The 22,289-nt window shown below is 36.5% G+C and overlaps 1 protein-coding gene across 1 annotated transcript; it reads right to left on the reverse strand.

The window, feature by feature from the left end:
• Positions 1-39: 39 nt before the first annotated feature.
• Positions 40-17,546, reverse strand: bdh2 (3-hydroxybutyrate dehydrogenase, type 2). Its single transcript, XM_041784462.1, has 10 exons — positions 17,439-17,546; positions 11,724-11,814; positions 10,411-10,489; positions 7,631-7,727; positions 4,357-4,465; positions 3,949-4,009; positions 3,684-3,797; positions 3,342-3,400; positions 3,110-3,202; positions 40-397 (listed from the first exon to the last, which is right to left on the reverse strand). The coding sequence occupies exons 2-10, from the start codon at positions 11,793-11,795 to the stop codon at positions 344-346; spliced, it is 738 nt and encodes a 245-aa protein (XP_041640396.1). The 5' UTR covers positions 11,796-11,814; positions 17,439-17,546; the 3' UTR covers positions 40-343.
• Between the last annotated feature and the right edge of the window lie 4,743 nt (positions 17,547-22,289).

Consider the following 22,289-nt stretch of genomic DNA (forward strand, 5'->3'; position numbering starts at 1 on the left):
GGGGGAAGTTAGGTTAAATGGAAAAGCCACTCAAGAGAATTGTTAAAGACTTCCTTTAATACGAGTATATTTATTTTACAACATAATTCGCATTCAAAATTTGTAAAACTGCTTTGCAAGTTTTGAATCAAGGCTGCAATATAAGTGATCACATTAGTATTCGGTAGCCGCGATTTTAGAGTTTAGAGTTTAGCATGTTGGATGTGCACATCAAGACAAAGATTTCAGTTACATAACGTTAAAGTCCTTAAAGGAGTCATTTTACATTCTGTGCATTTGATTTGGGCTTCAGATGAGGGGGAAAAACACTATCCTGCATCGAAATGAACTTCATACAGTATTCTCAGAGACACCATCCTCCATCGATGATCTGCTCTGTTCCAGTCACATAGGCAGACTGTGAAGGAACCAAAAACAAAGTCAACAATGAATACCTTCACTTCTAACCAAAATACAAAAAAATGTACTTCCGTTATTATAAATGTATATGCTAACTTGGCATGTGACAAATTTACACTCAGGAACAAATCAGACAGCATATGGTTCAATGACATTTACGGCTTCATTTATTTGCAGTCATGCCATCTGAAACACTGGTTGCACCACCTAACATTTGCAACCAATATAAAATTAAACAGGCATATACTTTGACACACTTTTGCTCTTGTTGTTAAGTGGCACATATATTCTTAAAATGAAACCAACAGCTTTATGATGAAATACATTTTAAACAGCTGTACCTTTCTTGTGTAACATGTTGACACATATTACTTTTATTATTGTGAGAATGTGGATGTGTGCACATTTTAAATAAAATGAAACATTTTTTGGCAAAACTAAATTTGGCTAACCTTGCTTGTACCACTTGATATGGAAAGTGTACACGCTCATCTAAGCAAAACTGTAATTAAGAGTTTTTTTAGTGTGTGATACCTCCTTTACCATATCAGAATTGAAGCAAAAATGTTTAGAGCTTTGAATAATACAGTTAATTCTATATATTGGCACTTGTTGCTGTTGTGCCACCTGAAACATTTCAGACTTATTTCAGAGTTGGTCTGGTTAAAATGAACTTAAGCAAAGTTAAAAGTACTGGTCTATTAATCTATTCAAGGAAAAATGAAAAAAGGTTTAGCTTCAAGTTTAGTTCAGTACTGAGTGGTTACCAAGGAGCTATTCAGTAAAATATGATCTTTCCTTATCTGCAGGAACAACAAGAGAATAGATCTCCAACCAGGTTGTTCAGGTAAAGTCACGCCTCTGTAATAAAGTAGAATACATAGCAAAATTTACAGCGTCAATAAAACTCAAATAATTACATCTAATTTTTCAAAAGTGTCTATGTTGGTGCACCCTACATATAGTTAAACTACACTTCTGAAAGGGTTAAATATTTTACAATATGATAGAGCTGCAAGAACAAGAGTGCATCATCTTCGTAGTAAGGCAATTCATACTGATGAATGCATGCCTTTATAAGCACTTCAGACCAAAGGTGGGAACTGTTACTCAGTGGATAACATCACTCATGGTGCAAAAGTGATAATTTTGCACTTGTTAGAAAGTAGACACTAAAATAAAACAAAGAGTTTTATGATGAAATACATTTTAACAGTTTTACCTTGGTTGAACCACCTGCCACACATTGACACGTTACTTTCATTCTTGTTACAATGTGGACATGTATGCTTATTAAATAATAATAATTTTATGGTAAAACTAAATTTTTCAGTTTTATCTCGGTTGTACTACCTGGCATGGAAAGTGATACCTCATTTACCTAATAAGTAAATACTTTAGAGCTTTTAATGATATTATTTATTTCATATATTGACACTTTTTGCTGCTGTGCCACCTTAAACACTGGTTTCATCCCCTGACATTTGCAACTAATGTCAGATTAACAGGCAAATAATTTGATGTTACTTTTGCCCTTCTTAGAGAATGGGCACATATATTTATAAAATAAAATAGAGTTTAATGGTAAAATACATTTTTAATGGTTTTACCTTGGATTTACCACCTGACATGGAAAGTGAACACAAACACATATGACTGAAAGGAAAAAAGCTTTAAAGGATCTACAAACATTTCAGGTGACCCTAAAGATCAGCTGGGGTCAAATAAATTATAAACTAGAAAAGCACTCGGAGAGTGCAGACCTCTGCCATTAGTCCTATTTCTGAATACTACAGAATCCCTTAAAAAATTCCTGAAACCAGACAGTGATCCAGATCACTCCCAAAATCTAATCAGTTATTTCTTAAGCCATTTCCTGAAAATTTCATCAAAATCCGTCCATGACTTTTTGAGTTATGTTGCTAAAAATTAACGAACAAAAGAGCAAACCCTCCCGATCACATAACCTCCTTGGCGGAGGTAATTATGCTATAATCTGTTTATATCTCTTCATTTAAAATAAAATACCCATGGACCCTGACATTTAAGAACTTGTACATTCCAGTTCAAAGTTTTTTTTTAAGTTCTTACCAACTTTATGTTGATACATTTTGATTAAAATGTGATTATTTAAAAGAGTTCACCCATAAAAACAAGTCAAAATATTCTAATTTGAACTTCTCACAATTAAAATGCCATTTTCAATAGTGTCAGTAACCTGTTCAGTTACTAAGACTGTCACACAACTGACATTTTTAGAGATCAAGATGCCAGAATGTTCCTAATTATATTATTCAAATATACTAAGAATGAAGTCAAAAAAGCAGGTTTTCATAAAAAAAAAAAACCCTGATATATACCATGACTTTATTAACTTTTTCAAAGGGGAACAGGTTCACACACAAAAATATGCATGTCATGTCATGCCATTGACACATACATAATATATTTCAAGTGGACTCTGAAATTTCATGAACATTTTCAAGCTAAATTCTAAAGATTACTTGATTGATCTTTGTATTATACACCAATACCCTATTAGGTTTTAATGATAAATCTCACTTGGATGAAAAGCCCTTTGAATTTCTCATTTCAAAGTACCTGAAGATTGATATCCTCTCAAGTACCTACAGCCCTGCAAACACAGCCTGTCTTGATGAATTATACAACATTAAAGTATGAAATTGATCAGTCGTCTGTAAACACTCACCTCATCTGAGGCCAGGTACACACACAGGTGTGCCACCTCTTCAGCCGTACACATCCTGCCAATTTTTTGCCTTGCCATGAAAGCCTTGTAAGCCTGTGGAGTTACAGTTTTAGAATTCATTATGTGCAATTATTTACAACAATCTATTTACACATCTTTCTTTCTCTTTCAGGGTAAGAAAAAGTCCCTGCTTAATGATGTCAAAATAGCACTGTGCATCAGTAAATCATACCGCCTCTGGGTCAGGCTGGGCTTGAATCCTTCCTCTGAGTGATGGAGTGTCAACAGTGCCTACATGAAAAAAAACATCACTTGACTGTTGTCTGTTACTTATTGGATGATTGGATGAAACATGCATTATTGGGATCAGTTCAGGCTTGAATTAAAGCCAGTAGGGATTATTTAGTCTAGTTTTAATGGTTAAGATTAAAAGTTTCTACATATTTTTAATACACTGTCCTTACAGATCAAAAACATTAGATGCCTGAAGTACACTGTCATCTATTACAGCATTAGTCACCGGTTGAAGAATGAAAGTGACATGCTTTTATTGTTGCTGGCTTTCTTAACTTACCAGGACAAACACAGTTACAGCGAATGCCTCTCTCAAGGAAATCAGCAGCTATAGACTTGGTGAGCCCGATCACTGCAGCCTTGGAGGTGCTGTAGACGCACCGATTCACCACACCTGTGTCAAGGAGCGAACACATGCAGATGCAAACAATTATCTGAGGTAAGAGGATTACAATGCTCATGGTCCTACTTTAATGGCCTAATTTTATTGAGCATATTTGTTTAACACTGATCTATAGTGAAAATGTATGTGGATGATCATTTACCTTTAATGCTTGATGCAACAGATGCCATGTTAATAATGTTTCCGGACTTCCTTTCCAGCATCTAAAATGACAAGCTATATTACAAAAAGGTGACATATGAAGAGTACAAATATGTAACAGTCTTTAGTCTTAATTTTCATGCAACAAATAAGTGGCAGACATGTCACGATTCCAGGTAAACCCCCACTTTGAAACAGTTTGGTAAGTTTGTGGGCTAAAGCTGGATTAGTGATTGGGCAGTCACCGCCCATCATGGCACAGGCTCAGAGTAATACAGCTAATCCCAGCGGACAAAGGATGAGAACAAAATCAAAGCATATGTCACCCAGTTAACAACGGCACCTATTTCATTCCCTCAATAATAGGATGAAGAGTGTCAGGCATTAGGTAAAGAGGGTAAAAAGCCACCTTTGGCAGGAAAGCTTTGCACATGAGGTACATGCTGCGGACATTAGTGCTCATTGTGAAGTCCCAATCAGACTCTTGACAGTCCAAAATGGTGCCATGGTGCACAAACCTGTAGACAGAGGAAGATTTGTGAACATGGACATGCAAGAAATATAAAATGCAATCATGTAAAGTCAAAGCTGAAAGAAATATATATTAATCAGATGATAAACTGACAACAGAAGGGATTAAAGAGGTCTATAACTATTAACTTCAATGAATGTTGGTGGACGTGTTGCATCAAACCTTTCCAATTTATTTTACAGTCCTAAAAGGTGTCAATTTAAAGACCTTTGTTAAGAAGCTTGACAAAAGGCCAAGTAGAGGTTAAACCTTAACGTATAGGGATTTTGGAAATGTAGTTAAGAAGGGGGTGGATAAACATGCTTAATGTAGGAGACAGCATGTTGGCTACACAGGCAGTGTTTGCTTTGTTGACTAAAATATCACTAAAATGTCTGTCAACAAACGTTTTTAATGATAGGCCAAGGCAGTAAGTTAAAAAAATCACTATTAATTTTTTTTAAAAAGCTGTGATGTAAAGTATGATTTCCTCCGATTTTAGTCATGACTGAAAGACAAAGACAGTGAAAATGTCAGCTCTGCCTGCTGCTGGTAGAAGAATTCAGACTCATAATATTGGCTGCTGCTGCAGGACAGACCTCTTGGTCTTCCTTGTTCAAAGCAGCCGCGGTAAACACACAAAAACTTCAGCCAACTAAAGGAGGCAGTATGTTGCATTAGAGTGCATTCATAAAGTATTCAGATCTGCTTCACTTTAAGTCTTGCTATCCTACAGCCTGAGGCTACAGCTGACAAAAAAAGCCTTTTCATTGATATACACTCAAGTATACACAAGTATTCAGACCCTTTCAAAAAAAAGAATTCTAGCTCAGGTTCCTCCCATTTCTCTTGATCTTTGCTGAGATTTTTCTACACCTTGACTAGACCCCAACTGTGGTCAATTAAATTGATTAGATGTGATCTTCTCTTTAAAAGACCTCACAGCTAAAATGAACAGAGCAAAAACCAAGCCATGAGGTCAAAGGAACTGCCTGCAAAGCTCAGAGACAGGATAGTTGCAAGGCACAGATCTGGGGAAGGTTCAAAAATGTTCTACTGCACTGAAGGTTCCCAAGAGCACAGTGGCCTCCATAATTCTTAAACGGAAGAGCTGGTCACCCCCGGCAAAACTTGACAATCGGTGGAAAAGGGCCTTAGTAAAAAAGGTGACCAAGAATCCGCTGGTCACTCTAACTGAACTCCAGAGATCCTGTGTGGAGATGGGACAGCGTTCCAGAAGGACAACCATCACTGCAGCCGTCCACTGTTTTAGACTTTGGTCAGTGGTTGGCTGAAGCCTCTCTTCAGTGCAAAACACAAAAGCTCACTTGGCCTTTTATTTCAAGTTTGTTACAAACTCCAAAGGGTCTGAATACTTGTGTAAATATGATATTTCAGTTTTTATTACTAATAAATATGCTCAATTTCTACAACTCTTTTTTTCATTTTGTCATGATGGGGGACTGAGTGTAGACTAATAGGAATAAAATGATGTGTTTTTTTTCAACTGTAGCATCAGGCCGCAGCAAAAAAAAAAAAAAAAAAAAAAAAAGACAAAACAAAGGAGTCTGAATTCCTTCTGGATGCACTCTATGTGTCCATGATTGTTTGGAGAAGAGATGTCACTGTTTTCCCAGGGATATAAAACAGATCCGAGTTCTGTTTAAAACAGATTGTTTTCTCATTTTTCCACCATATAATAAATGTATTTATAAACAATAAAGACTGGAGGGGTTTTCCAAACAGCACACCTCTGTACTAAATACTAAATATTTTGAGAACGTAAGTGGGAAGTGTGTTCATTCCAAGAAAAATTAGAAAATGCAGGATACTACAGCTACACTCAAAACAGTCCATGAACTGAATATGGAACAGCGGATACTTCCCACCTTCAACAAACACCGCTTTGGTGATGTAGTGGGTCTGTAATAATTTGGCACTATTAGCATGCTAGCTAATGTTAGCATCCTCTAGCTAGCTAACTTGCTACTATAGCAACAGCAGCACATTTCAGTCAGGCATTAACCTTGTGTGGGTTTATGTGAGAAGGACTGTTGTCTTTACTTCAGAAAATCATTCAGTATTTGATGTCTGGTCATATTTTTAACAAGATGTAAATATTAATGAAAATATGTCAGCTAATGTTAGGTCAAGTGAGTTGTATAGCTGATGACAGCCACAATATACTGGGAAAAAAAAAAAAAAAAAAAAAAAAAAAAGAAGTGGAAGAAAAAAAGAGGCAGTTTTTGGTAGTGCACGATTTGGGACAATACTACCCTGTCAACACTAGTATTGTGTACCGCACAAGAATACTGCAGTAAAGTATACTATTTAAAGTATGGGATTTGGAACATGTACTTTGATTTTCAAGAAGTATCAATAAATGTTTCGATATAGAAAAAATATACATCATCTAATTCCATGCCTGCTGTGAAAGTACTACACTACACATTAAAATCAGAAACGTGAGTATTTTCATGAGGTTTGTTTTTAATTAATAAAAGTATGTGACCAAACTTGTGAATATTTTTTATTTGACTGACTCTTAATCAGCTGTCTACAATCAATGCTGTAGAACTGATATACACTATTGTATATTAAATAATATAGCTTGTAATTTTCCTTCATTATTTCTAATGTTTCAACACAATGAATGTATGACATGGAATTTTTGCCAGCAACGCTGTCTGACTGCTAACCCGTGGCAGGGAGGGCAGGCATTGAAAACAACAACAAAGAAATAGTTAGTCTTCTATGTGATGATCTGTTTTGCTTTTGTGGGTCATATCAAGGCATAAGAATACATTTCAGGCCATTTCAAGACCAATTTAAATATCCTCACAGCCACTTTAAATTGAACAAATCCCATGGTTTAAAGTACAAGGAAAGAGTGTGTTTGCTGGGTTTTAAAACTCCCTGACATCCACTGCTTGTTTATCTGTGCTGCTAAATAAATTAATCAAAAAACCATTGTACCAAATCCACAGAGTTGATTTTAAAAAGGGTAATTTTCCTCAAACTGTTGGGTGCTGCAGCTTTATGTAATACATCTCATATAGAAGTTTCGAGAGCATACATTGTTTTTTTTTCTATCAGATGTAGATCTGCCACTGTCTAGTATGGCAGATTTTTAACCAATACAGGTCAAATGAGAAAATGTATTAAAAATTACCCGGCAACGTTGAACAGCACATCTACATGGTCATGTTCCTTGGCCAGGCCTTCAACTTGGTCCTTCTTTGTGACATCGACAACCTTGGTCCTAATCCCTGTTGGTGAGGACAACAAAAGAATTTTCACTCTGGAAAAATAAGTCATTGAATCTAGCAGGGAATACTTTCAGCAGAAAATTGCAACTCAAATTAACTGATGACTTGCTACAATTACACTAATAAAACACAGCAGGTACATCCATTATCTTGTATATACTAGAAATTTGTCAATAAAAAGCAAATTCTTTCAGTAGCTTTGAAATCAGTGAAAAGGGAACTTCCAAAATCTTGCCAATTAAGAAGTACTATTAAAAATAAAGAATAAATTAACACACAAATGTCATATGGTGACTTTTATCATTATAAAGATCAGGGGTGTCCAACTGTGGCAATCGATCCATTTTTATTTGGCCTGCAGGAAATGTTCAAATCTAAAATGATGTATAGCTCGTAACAGAACATACCACCTGGTGTTGATTGTTTATAAATAAGTGTCACACCCACAGGTGTTGTGGAAAGGCGTCCATTTTTGTTTGCTGCTTACATTTTCTTTTAATAAAAAGTGTGAAACTTTATGACGAGTGCCGATCAGTTTGTTTTTTGTTTCTCATATGGTGAATTTTATCATTATAAAGATCAGGGGAGTCCAACTGTGGCAATTGATCCATTTTTAATTGGCCTGCAGGAAATGTTCAAATCTAAAATGATAAATAGCTCATATCAGAACATGGAGCTTGTTTTCTATTGGAATGGCTCTTCATTTTGACACTGCATGTATTCTTAAAACTTTCCTTTTTACAGGTAGAACTTACTGATGTACTCTTCATTACTACTTTGAGATAAAAAAAAAAAAGGAAAACACATCAACCGAACAATAATTCCAAACTGATAATGCCCTGATAAAGAAGACAAAGGGATTATGGCACCAAAAACAGCATGAATGGAGCTCATTTTTGCCACAATCTGTTCTGCTTCAATGTCTGATTTATAACTCATGTTACACAAATCATCAAAAAGCACCTACATTCCTATACATTTTGGCAGCTTAGTGCTGTTTGGTCATATTTTGTGTGGAAGATAAGGGACCCCTGGCCACCACAAAATCCTTTAGAATGACTAGCTATTTGCCTTGTCACTCATTAATCGAAGCTGTAATGTAGGCATTTTTTTCTTAAAGCATCTTCATTTACTAGGCATATCATGTAGCCCACATTGGTTTAACTAACTTTAATACATGAAAATTGAGTTACATCAAAGTGGCCCAGTCATTCTGATGTTTTTCTCCCAGTGGCCCTCAGTAAAAAAAAGTTTGGTCATCCCTGTGATAAATCAATAGACACTTCACAGACTTTGATAACATGAGAAATAGTACAATGAAAGTTAAGTGACTGAATTCAGACAGTCAAGCGTGAATATATTGTGTAAAGGAGAGGGTAAAGGGTAGTTATTGCCATGTACAGTGTAACCTAAACAACTGGTGGGTGGTTGGCAGTATAAGTACAGTCACAGGTGAAATTTCTGCCATGGTATGTATTTTTGCAATACCGTCATCAAACAATTTCACCATTAGCATAACAAAGTGATTTGTGACAGACAGCAGCTCAGTCTGAGTCAAGTCAACAGCATGTTTCGCTCTGGTACTAGAGACCTGCCAGGTAACAAGCCAAACATCAGCTGTTTGTGTCCGTGTAATTGATTTTAGGTACAGCAATGAGGCAGAAGATTTGTTCTCTCCCCCTGAAGTTTGATGTAATAACAGCAACATGAAGCAAGTGTTAACTTTGCACAGCATCTCTGTCAGCCTGTCTGGGGTTTTAATACGAGCTGCTGCAGTGACTTGTTTTACAACAGCTTAAACAACTGTTTAAAGGGGTGTGATGATTTGCCTGTTTTAAGTCCATGAAGATTTAAGGAAGTGGGCTGCGGCGATAAACAAGGTAAGGGAAGTAACTGTAGATTTTGTAGTGGCATGAACTCACTGGAATTGCTACTAAAGCTAAGTTAAACAATGGCAAACTTAGTACCACTGACAAATCCTTCACAATAAAAGTGAATAAAAGTGAATTTTGTTTTTTTTTTTTTTGTTTGTTTTTTTATTGTGAATTCCTTCAACAGGAAATGGGGTGTTTTCAGTAGCAGCTTGACATATCTCAGTGACTGGGGAGTTGAACTTAAAACTACATGTTCAGTTATAAAGAAGTGAACATAGAAAGTCTTATAAAAACATTTTTCTGTGATCTTGTTCTCAGACATGACTTAAGTATGCCATCACAGTTCACAGGGAGAAAGGGGGTTGTAACCCCTGAATATGCATTTAAATTCATTCTATCATTTAATTTTGTAATACCACAATATAATACTGTTCCCAAAAAGGGGAAGAAAATATGTAATATGATATTTAGGCCATATCACCCAGGCCAAACCTAAACAACCCAAACTTAAGCAAATACAACACTCTATAGCCTTTTAAAAAGATTTCATCATATCTGGAAAGCTGTCAAGAGAAAAATGATTTTCCTCATCAGTTCTTAACCCTCAAAACCTCTGAGTAAGATTAGTCAGTTTATCAGCTGACTGATAGAGTATGAAGTTGTCCAGTCCTTTGTAGGCATAAATGAATAAAAACTGTAGCTAATGTAGCTATTTGACAATAGGCTAAAAAAAATGTACAAAGATCCTGGCTGCATTACTCTGGTTACCCAGCAGAGGTCAGCCTCGCACAAACAGGGATGAATCTTGCCTTGAATGCTGTCAAGCTCCTTCAACTTCTCTCCATTGATGTCCGTCGCTGTGACTCGAGCTCCCTCCTTTGCAAATGCCTACAGGGGAAAAACTTGAGTCAGTTCCAAACCATTTCTACAGTGTCTCCAGAAATCATCACAGAATAAAGCCTGAAGAATAGTATTTATTTGCACAGAAGGTACATTTTATATTGATCCTTTAGTTCAAACTAATTGTAAAAATAACAGCTGCATTTTCTCAGCCAAACTCTTGAATGTTTGTGTACTAAAGGCTGTGAATAAATCGAGAAAGCTCATCTTTTCTAGTTCTCACTAGTTTCTAGCTATGTGAATGCAGTCACTCTGTTTGATTCAGTCAATCCTGCCCACATTAACATCTTATTACCACATTTCTACATGCACAGATTCATCCTCTAATCTGCCGCCTTACACTTAAGATCCAATCCACCAGTGGTAAGGTGAAAGTTGATGGATTGACTGCACCATTAAGCACAGAGTGCAGCTCATCAGCAGAAATACACCCTTTAAACTCTAGATGGAAAATACTCAATAAACCCCTCACAGCCGTATCACTGTGTTATTTGTGGCTAATGATCTGAGACTTAAATAGACCTATCCTGATGTGAATTCCTTCAGAGTACAGCAAACACTGTCAAACGAGAGACACTTTCACAAGCAGGAAGGCATCACTTGACTGAATGGGATGGGATGATGATGACCCAATCCGGGCAAGGATGTGTGACATCTTCAAGTGTTATTCTATCACCAGTGGGTTGTGCAGGGGGTTGTGTTTGTATGTCAAGTACCTCTAACACTGACTGCATGCATGTAAAGTGAAAACTGTAGGCATACACAGGAGAAGGTGTTCGTTTTCATGCAAAAGAAAATATCAAGTATGTCAATGCAATGGTTTGTTGATGTTTTTATATCTTGCAGCTGGTACTTTCCTTAATGGAGTCCATCATTCTCCTTAGGTTTGATACGAAGAAAATTCAAGTATAAAATATACGAATGCACAAAGAGTTTGTTTTTAAAGCACATAAATAAGCAAAGCAAAATGTTTAAAATCACAATTGTGTTGCTTTTTTCCCTTTTTCTGTTTCAAATGGCTGCTTTGTGAGAAACAGCATAAATCCCGTGGCAAAAGTACCATCACAATCTTAGGTATGCATTAAGCAAAAGCTTTAAAAACATAATGAAGTGGAAATATACATAGCTTTGCATTTGCATAACATAAACTATCTAATAAACAATTTTCTGCTGTGATTTGGGGAAGATATATCAGTGAGAAGTTAATATTGAAGCTCATTACTATTGCTGCAGCACGTCCAATTCCCTGCGCGGCAGCTGACAACACAATCACTTTCCCCTCCAGACGGCCCATAGTGCACCTTTCCCTGCAGCTGTGATGAAAACAAAGAAAGAGAAATAGAGTATTGAACAGTAATATCAAACTCCTTTTGAACATAAGGGTGCTCTTTCTAAAAAAAAAAAACCTGCGAACTATTTTTTACAGGAGATTATCACAAATTAAGATTTCAGGAAAGAGAGATTAATGCTGCTGTAAAAGCAGCAACTTATTCAGATTAACAAAATATTGTGCAACTGTATAAACAGCAATTTTAGTCTGAAAATAATCCTCTGGAAAGTTGTCAAAACTTTGAACAACATAACCAAGAAGTGATGCTAAAAAACCCACAAAGAAGAGCTCTTGATGGATTTCCCCCTAAATTCCCATCAATCATAGAAAACCTTTGTCAAGCTAGAAACAAAGTGAATGGCAGGCTATTTGTCAGCATACATTTTGAGCAGTGACACCTCACATCTTCCTAAGTGTAAAGGGAAAACATCCTGCACAGTATATAAAAACTTTCTGGTGAGTGTCACTTTGGTGACTATGAACTGTATTAAAAAGAGACTCAAGAAACAATCAGTGCACCTTACTGCCATTGGCACAGTGCCATTTGGCCCCTACCTCATGACAATGTGTGTAGTGTTATATCTTGTGGATTTGAACTAACCAGGGACCATTCTATTAAGATAATCAAGGGTGAAAAGTAACTAAATACATTTACTCAAATTACTGTAATTGAGGGTGTTTTTACTTGTACTTTTTGAAATACATTTTGGAAATCAGTCATTTTTACATCTACTTAAGTAGAGAACAGAGTATCAGAGTTGACAAAGGAGCACACACACAGAGAAGGATTCAGCATCACACCCAAAAACAGCAAAAATGGAGTATATTTCATCTCAGAGTTCATTTTAACTCATAACATGTAATTTTACCATTCTGAGTGAAATGGTCTTCACAGTTGGAATTATCTGACAATGTTGATCCACCAGTGTTCAACTCTGTAAAGAGTCATTGATCCAAGCTCTGTCCAATGTGATTTCAATGCTTGGTGGATATTTTGACAGTTTCCCATTATACCATTGGGCAGAGTGTTTGAATGCATTTATATGTGTTTAGTTGTGTTTGGATGTTGCCTGTTGATCCATGCTGGGGTTTTTTGCTCATGTTTCTGTCAGATTGTTGTTGTTTTCGATGTGAGCCACATTTGCACCGTGATGGAAGTAATCCACCGAGTTAAGAGTTCACACCTGTGACTTTAGGTGCTCTTAAAGGATGCGTAGTGCACTCACAGGGCTGTGTGTTAACTTTTTTTGGGGGTGCAGCAGAGAAGAGAGACACTGATGGTTCATCTCCACATTCAGGCACAAAACAAGCCAACTGCTAGAAGCTTACTAACTTTATGGCAGTGTTGGTGCTTGAAGGGGATTAGAGCAGTATGATTTGGAAATCAGACCTTGAGATCAGACAGAGGAGCAAATGAGCTCCATTCAGGCTGTTAATTGCTGTTATAATCCTTTTGTTTGTATTCATCTTCTTTTTTTCTTTTTACTTTAAGCAGGACCAACTGCTTAAGTCTTCTTTTGTTCATCCTAATTACTTAAACTTTAATGTGGTCTAAATTTAATTTGTATTTATCGACATATTGTAAAAACCCAATATTGTGCATTCCTAGTCAAAATAAGAAGTAGAGGGAAGTACACGTTTTAGGTTTTTATGTGGGCCTTTCTAATGGATTTCTTGCAAGCTGATTCAAAAAGACCTTGGGTACAGTTGGCCCACGGCCCATAGTTTTTGACACCCATATATATTTTCTGATACTCAGAGAAATAAGAAAGATTTTTCTAACATTATTAGAAATTGGTCCATATTGTACACACTGGGTTTATAAAGCTAATGTAAATGAATAAATCCCTCTTTTCTCTCTAACAATGTAATGATAACATCAGTTCTATTGGAGTTAAACGGTAATTAAAACAAAAAACCTATCACCATAACGTGTCTTTACCCTAACAATAAACACAATTTATGCAGTGTGGGGCTGTATTGATCTACTCCTCCGTGCTCCTCTCTCTCACCCTCATCTCTCCCTCAGACACTGCTGTCCGTCTGTCCGTGTCATACCTGTATGCTACATTCAGATGCGTATTGGCTTGTTAACATAACAGCAGCAGCTACGATATTAGTGAAGGGAAAATGCATCGTTTTATTCCTTAACCTTCAATGAGAAGTTAGCGCAGACTAAGCGATCTGTCCTCTCACCAACAGTTCACTTACTGTGATCATGATCTTTGCGTAATTGGAGAGGACGAGGAGAAGAAGTAAGCTAATAGATACTTCTTTTCAGCATGGTCTAGCCTTCGTGCCTTAATAAAAAAAACTTGTGATTAAAGCAGCACTTCTCTTAAACATAACTATCACCTGTGCTGCGTATACCTCAGGTCTGCCTTGTTTGAGCAGCTGCAGGTCACTTTCCAACCACGTATCAGCTGCGGAGCATGGCCGCAGAGGATTAGGCATGACAAAAGGAAGTAACATTCTGCTTGTATTTAAAATGCGCCTGAAACATAAAATAAATGAACTGGGCACAAATGTCAAATCTCAAATCAAAGAGGAGTGAGGTTTTTTGGGCAACAAGTAAAACCTCTCTTACCCCTCTGTTACTTTGTCATAGCACCTGTGCGATGTGGAGTGAAAACCTCTTAGCACAGACCAATTTTCTTGTAGCACTGTACAGCCCTGGCATTAGTATGCATGGCCTTGCTATAAAGGTTGACTCTCTGCATTAATCTTTCCAGAGGAGACCCACCTTATCACTAGTTGTCAAAGGTTACTGCAGCTCTGCCATATTATAAATAGTTTAACACTTAAAGAATTAGTTTAACTATATGTGATGTGGACCAATACAGGCACTTGAGTTACATTTCACTTATTAACGCTCAGTTTTTACTTTATTACAGAGGTGTGGCTTTACCTAAACAACCAGTTTGGAGCTCTATCCTCTTGTGTTTACTGCCAATAAGGGAAGATCATATTTTACTTGACAACACCTCAGTAGCTACTTTTATTTTTGTAAATTTTGAGTATAATAGTTGTTTACTTTTTCCTCCTCTGAAGATCAAGTTCATAAAAATACACTGTAAAAGACAGAGAAGTTTCAAAGTCCTGGGCTATAAATGCATACATTTACGCACCTTTTCCACATTGACACTTGGCCACCATAAAAAAGCTTTTTGATTTTTAATGACAAGTTTATTCATGTTATTCTCGTCATCTAATAATTTTTGGTAAAAAGGCTCTTCTTAAAGGACTGCTTTATAACTCTGAAGCTGAACTGGCTTTTACTTTAATGGGGCCTTCAATATCTCCTGTCATGAAAATTTCCTTTAATTTAAAAATAAAATATCCAGATAAATCTAATTTTCATTGACCCATTTTTTCACACTGTATGCAGAACTTGATACCAGGTAGCAAGCATTTTTCTGATATTCCTGGAGATGGTCTGACTCAGCCCATACAGTATCAGCAGGAGCAGCATAGACTAATTTTGTTTGCTGAATCTAATTTGGTGGAAGTTTATAAACGACAGCTGGCTGTTTCACTCAGTTAGCCAGTAGCATCACTAACAGAGAGACCTTTTCCTTACTTCTCTTCTTCTTATGAAAAAGGCTGATGATTTGCAAAAGGAAGTCAAGCATTAAGAACTAAAACAGACTCTTCTGCATTATGTTAAATATCAACTAACGGCTGTATGTGAGGGCGAACAGATGCAGATTAGAGTACAGACATTGCATTTGCACAGGATTTAAATGCAGATTTTTTTTAGGAATCAAAGCTGTTGGCTTTCAAAAACTTCATGCTTTCCAAAGTGGACTTTATATCTTGCTATTTTTCCTTTCTGATCATTTTTAGGTCTTTAAATAATCCTAATTTAGTATCTATTTCAGTCAAGCATTTGCTCTTCATGAGTGTAGAATGAATGGCAACTTTAAACTGCCATGCTAGGACAGCTTCATTTTCAATAATATTTCATTTGATTCAAAAACAAATATCAATAGTAACAAATCAATATTTTATGCTTCGTCATGAAATTCAAGTGGAGTCTAGTTCCATGGTTCTCGACTGGTCTAGCATCAGGACTCACCACCATCTCCTAAACGGCACTGTGACCCAAAGTTCTTACATAGTGCAGTCATAACTAAGTTGTGCCATTTGGATAACAGATGCAACAAAGATTTAATGATACAAAGGGCCGGAGACAATTCCTTCAGAATAAAAGCACATCATACTTTGTTGCCTCATTTTTTTCCAGGCACACATCTGTGGCCCACTGAAAAGGGCTTTGCAACCCACTTTTGGGTTCAGACCCACCAGTTGAGAACCAACACTCTAATTCAGTGATCATCAACTGGCAGCCTGGGGGTCATCTCAGGCCCCTAAAAGCTTTCCATCCGGCCCCAGAAAGATTATTTATTTCAGAAAACATATGGTTTTTAGGGATTATTTTGTCTTTATATCCCTAGAATTATCAAATCAACCCTAGAAATGATTAATATTGAAACAGTTTTATCAGGAACGACTTAAGTTTGACCCATGTTTACAGGCATCCGTCTTTCAGCCATCATTAGTAAACATTATGCATTATATAAACATACTTATCATTGAAGTCCTGATTAAATCTGCAGTTTTTTGTGTTAACTTGCCATTTCAGGCTCTTGGAGAGTGCAGGAATGTAGAGCAAAAGTATCACAATCGCATCCTTGTGGCTGGCTGTAATGTAGGCAGTAGGCAGGAGGGGCTGTTTTCACTGTTAATGCCAAAAAATCTAAGAAAATACAAATACTACCAATACAGTAATATGTTGATTTGACCACCCTATTCATTTGAGTTCATTTTAAATTCTGCACCCCCACAGTGTCAAAACAAAATCTGGCCCATGTGTAAGTGTAGAAAACCCCTGCTCTAGTTAATTGACTGCCACAGAGGGAATGTTAACACCATAACCGTTGTGCAAGCAAAACACTCTTCTTTAGCAAAAAGAGCAACCTTAAAAAAATATGCTGAATTATTATTTACAATCCCTGTGTGCTTTAACACGCAGATCTACTATCACTGGGTGATGATAATTGAGAAGAAGAAACCCTTAAAACATGGTAATTTAGGCCAGTTCTTTTATAGGGAGCTCACGCCGCTTTAATGGGTCTTTACCAGATTTGTTGACATAAAAACGTCGAAACGAGCTTGCCAAGAGAGCGTCAAAGTATATTTAAAAGTAAAACTATTAAAGGATTTCTTGGTTAAATATACTGCAGTTGGACTTTCTCCTGGGAGCCATGTGGAGCAGCCTGCATATCTCTATCAGTTTTATGGGTCTACTCCTGTGAAGCAATGCGCTGAACACCTGCTACTCCACAAGCCAGCTTGCATCCCTGCTATTCCATATGACGCTTCCTTAGTATGTGTACAGACCTTCGACAGTCTGCTCGTTGCATAACTTCAATGTGTCTCTGCTTCACCAACTTTACACCTCATTGCTTTCTGTAGAGACGAATAAACGCTGCTGCACGTACACTTCATTTCCGCTTTGTGAACTTTATTACTCTTTATTGTGTTAGCATTAGCTCTTCATTTGTTAAACAGTAAAACAAAGAACTTAAAACTCTGTAAACTTACCTTCTCTGCTCAGATCTCACAGACGTGGACGTCAAAGAGCAGGGGAGGACCGCACGTGATTGTCTGCTCGCATCGCGACTGGTTCCAGACCCGGAAGTAATAAATGGCTGCAGCGGCAGAACGTAGAGGGGGAAAAAAAATCACTGCCGTGGTTGTAGTGTTTTCTTTGCCCAGGCGGGGCAAGTGTTGTCCCTTTATAGTTCTATTGTCTGCCATGCACTTATTTTCAGCCGTGTAAATTAAATTTTCTAGCTTCCTCGTTTTGATGATTTATTATCCTAAAGTGCTTTTAATGACACGTGTGAGCTTTGTTGATTTTAAGATCTGATATACTCTGATAAGACTTAAATGACCTTTGAGATCAGGACAACGGGTCCTTGTTTTTTTACAGGTTAATGGTTGCTGAAGTAATGCATGACTTTAGGTTAGGAATAAGACTACATGCTGGTGTTACATGTATTTTTTTTTTTTTCAACTTGGACTGTTAGCCTACAGCAGGAGCGTCAAACTAAAGGCCCAAGGGCCAAATCAGGCCAGTCATACATTAAGTGGCCCAGCGGTATGATGCCTGCAGATTTCCTCCGTATAAATTTGTAGACTTAACCTTGATGATTTAAGATATCCTTGTTAAGTCATAAGAAATGAAAAAGTAAAGCAAAAAAAAAAATTAGATAAAAAGTCAGGAACGTGGGAAAAGAAATTAATGGGTGCTTTCACTTCATATTTTCAATTTTGCATCTCACAATTACAACTATACCTATGACTTTGACTTTTATATCATATTTTGACCTTTTCAATACACAATTTTAAGTCTTCATCTCATTTTGACCTTTTAGATTCATAATTTTACCTTTTAAGTCATATTTTGACCTTTTATACTAATGATTTTGAATTTTATGTCACCTTTTGACCTCTGAACTTCCTACTTTCACTTTAATTTAATATTTTGACTGTTATTTAGAATTTAATCTCATATTTAGAAATTTAAAACTCACAGTTCATTTTTTTTTTCAAAATATGTATTTGACCTTTAAGGCTCCCAATGTAGAATTTTATCAGATATTTTGACCTCTTAGATTTGCAGTTTTACATTTTAAGTCACATTTTGACTTTTAAAATTCATGATTTTAAATTTTATCTCCCGTTTTGACCTCTTAACTCCCTACTTTGACTTTTGATCTCATATTTTTACCTTTTAAACTCATGGTTTTGAATTGTATCTCACATTGTGACCTCTTAACTTCCTTCTTTGACTTTTAATCTTATATTTTTACCTTTTAAAAGTAGGATTTTGACTTTCATGTCATATATTGACTGATATTTTCAATGTAATCTCATATTTTGATATTTAAAACTCACAATTTTAATCTTTTTTCCATATTTTGCCCATTTAGACTCACAATTTTGAATTTTATGTTATATTTTGACCTTGAAAACTCATGATTTTGACTTCCTATCCCATATACTTCCTTTTTTTCAGATTTTGAGCCTTCAAACTTATCATTTTGACTTTCTTGGATCTCAAAATCATTTATCATCAGTGCTAAGATTTTTTTTCCATAATTCATTTCTGTTGAAAATGTGTTTTGCAGTTTACAGTTAAATAACGATCCTGTTAGGCTCTCAGGTTAGACCTCAGATTGAGTTTGACATCCCTGGCCTACAGGAATAGAAAAAAGAAAGTAGGCAGTTCATGTCTGAAACATTTGCATGGAAGTTTAATCTTTGACCTTGAAAACTGACATTGTGTTGTATTTCATTTTTCAGTCATATCAAATATGTTCCAGATGGCAGATGGAGTTTCAGAAATAATTATGGAGCCACTCTTATGTTTCTTCTTGCCTTACTTTTATTTTTGCACAAGAAAATCCCTCAGGCACTTTTAGAGGAGTTGACCCACTCATTTCCATAACACTTGAAACTTAATTGCTTCATATTTCTAGTACTCAGAGAGCTACCCTGTACTGAACGATAAACCCAGCCTATTCTTGCTTGCTGGAGGTGATTCAGTAAGTGTTAAGCTTTTAAAATCAGTTGCTTTTCACTGATCTGTTTCAAGAACAAACTTTTGTTTTTAACTTTTTTGAGAGACTTTCCTGCAGTCATCCTTAAATACTGATATAATAACACTGCATGTAAATGACCCTTCTTTTTCACCACAGTCTGTCCACTGTTATCATAAGCACTCAGCAAAATATGACCTGCTGAGAGAAAAGAGCCATTTGAATAATAACATATGCCTGAGTAGTTTTGTTCACTGAAAGGCCTGACCAACTGGGGTTTTTGAATAAGGCCAAGAGGGGAGTCAGGACTCCGTCATCTTCTTCATCACCTCAGATAAGTGGACTGAGAGCAGGTCAGTTTCACACTCAGGGAGACGCTTCAATCAGTGGACACCTACAAAGTTAGAGAACAGGTAAATTAGGCAATTCTAGAGTCTAATACCTGCTTACTTTTCAAAGAAATATTACTTTAAACCTTTCTCAGGAAAGTAAATCAAGACACAGAAGTGTCAACTGCTTTGGCAAATGTTCATTTTCACTCAAAACTTGAAAAGGGCTTAGAAAATGGCAGGATGCCAGAAAGCTCAAGACCTTTCCCGTTGATACTTTTTCTTTATTTGTATGACATTTTCAGCTGTCAGGCAAGTCATAAATTTCCCTGGAGATTAATTTGCAGATTGTTAACATTTAAACAAAACAGAGGAAAGAGAAAAACATGCTAAAAAAATATTATTTGCGAAAAAACAAAACATGCTCTGAACAAAAACCTGTGCTTATAATTTTTTAAAAACTATTTTTAATTTGACAATAAATTAAAAACAGAATTTTAACATTAGATCTCATCTATTTTTGCTATATAAGATGCTTTTAGAATTGGTTTTAACATCTTAGTCTGAAGAAATGATTAATTTCCCCATTTGGAGAAAATAAAAGAACATTACTTGTAGGCTGTCATATTGCACAGTGTATCAGGATGTTTCCTGGCTGCATTGTTCTTCTTATATCTTCAGGACTGTGCTCACCTCACCTGTACATTTCATTAACTCGTCCTTACGGTCCTCATTACTAAAACTGCATCGAGTTTAACAATAAAAAGGTTTTAAGGATGACACTCCATAGGAAGAGTAGTGATATCATATATGTTCTTCTTCCTATATGGACACTGGAACATACTTGGTTCTACTTAGTTGATGTTTAAATCTGAAGTACCTTTAAGTAAATGTCATAAATTAACCAAATTATTTATGATAAATGGACCACAATATTGTCTCTTAAATCAGTATTCACAATTATTTCAGTGGATCCCAAAGTGGGGCCTGGGACCAACTATGGGTCACAACATGGGGTGTCACATTAAAATATAAAAATGCCCCCCAAAAATATTTTTTCCCCCATATTTACAACCTTTCCTTATTTTTCACCAGCGAATCCATCTTGCAAAGCTCCTGTCTGGACAGTTTGGGCCCGGTTAGAAAGTGACAGGACCAATCAGCGATGAGGGGGAAGTTCTCTCAGGCACGCTGAGTCATGAAGTATGCAAGCAGCAACAAGAGGCCGGTGCAATTACAGCGGAAGAGCTTAACTTAGATGCTGCTAAAGCGCCAGTTTTATCAGAACTTGAAGACATTTCTTCATTAAAAGAAGAACAAAGAACAGCAGTGAGTTGTTTTCTTTTCAAAAACGACAAAAGTCGTGTACTGACATGTCTATAGTATGGTTTGCGTTATTCCTCGGTAGCTGTGCACGCGCACCTCGGTAGCGGCTACATCACATGTTTTGTTGCTCTGATTGGCCCGTAAAGATGTGACAGACAGAACGTTCATCCAATCACACTCCAAGTTTCTTTCAAATCCTCTGCCCTTTCCCAAACGCTTAGTATTGAAGGTTTCCCAGATGGATGTGTTACACATCCATCTGGGAAACCTTCAATACCAAGCGTTTAATCCATCTGGCGTGTCAGGTTACAGAATCACAGCTTTAAATGAGATCCAGCTTCTCAGATCCTTTTTCAACCTCCATCACAGATGATTGACACTATCTCAAGTTTATATGAAGGAATCTTCTTGCTCTTACAGGGTAACTCGTCTTCTCTGTGTGTTAAACATGGTTTCATTCAATGTAAAATCATTCATCAGGTTTACTAGACTAAACTCAGATTTTCTCAAATTTATCCTGATGTCAATCCTGCCTGTGACTGACACAAACAAACACCTGCTTCACTTGATTGGTTCTGCTCATCTCTTCTCAACTACTGGTCACAGGATTTTGAGACTTTATTAAGGATTCTTCAAGTGGCTCTAGTTTCAGCTCCATAAACCACTCTCTTTGGGATACCACCATCTACAACAGGTCTGCCAAAATTTAAAGCTGACTTTGTAGCTTTTCTAATTTTGTTAGGTAGGCATTAGATATTACTTTGTTGGAAGCCACCATTTTCTCTTTTCCATTAAGTTTGGGTCAGAGATGCTCTCCACCTTGAAGATCAAACACACATTGCACGGGTCTCAGCTACATTTTTTCAGAACTTGGCAGCCCTTCTTTTAATCTTATTAAGGCTCTGAGGTTCCAAAGTATGTCATAGGAAAGTTGTCTTTCTATTCTAAAACCATCAGTACTGCCATTCTTTCATTGTCGGCGTCTATATGTGCACGCATCATGTATGTAACTATAGATGCATGTATATATGGGCGTATGTATGTGTGCATATTTGTACTTTTTTGTGTTTATTTTATTTCTTCAGGTTCCTCTTGGTACCGTTGCTAAGTTGTTTTTTTTTTTTGTCTTTATTGTTTGTGTGTTTCTCTTTTATTAAAATTTATCTATGCATCTACCTGTTTTTTTTCTTCTT

This window comes from Cheilinus undulatus, linkage group 4 (genome assembly GCF_018320785.1).
Source record: "Cheilinus undulatus linkage group 4, ASM1832078v1, whole genome shotgun sequence".
Taxonomy (NCBI): domain Eukaryota; kingdom Metazoa; phylum Chordata; class Actinopteri; order Labriformes; family Labridae; genus Cheilinus; species Cheilinus undulatus.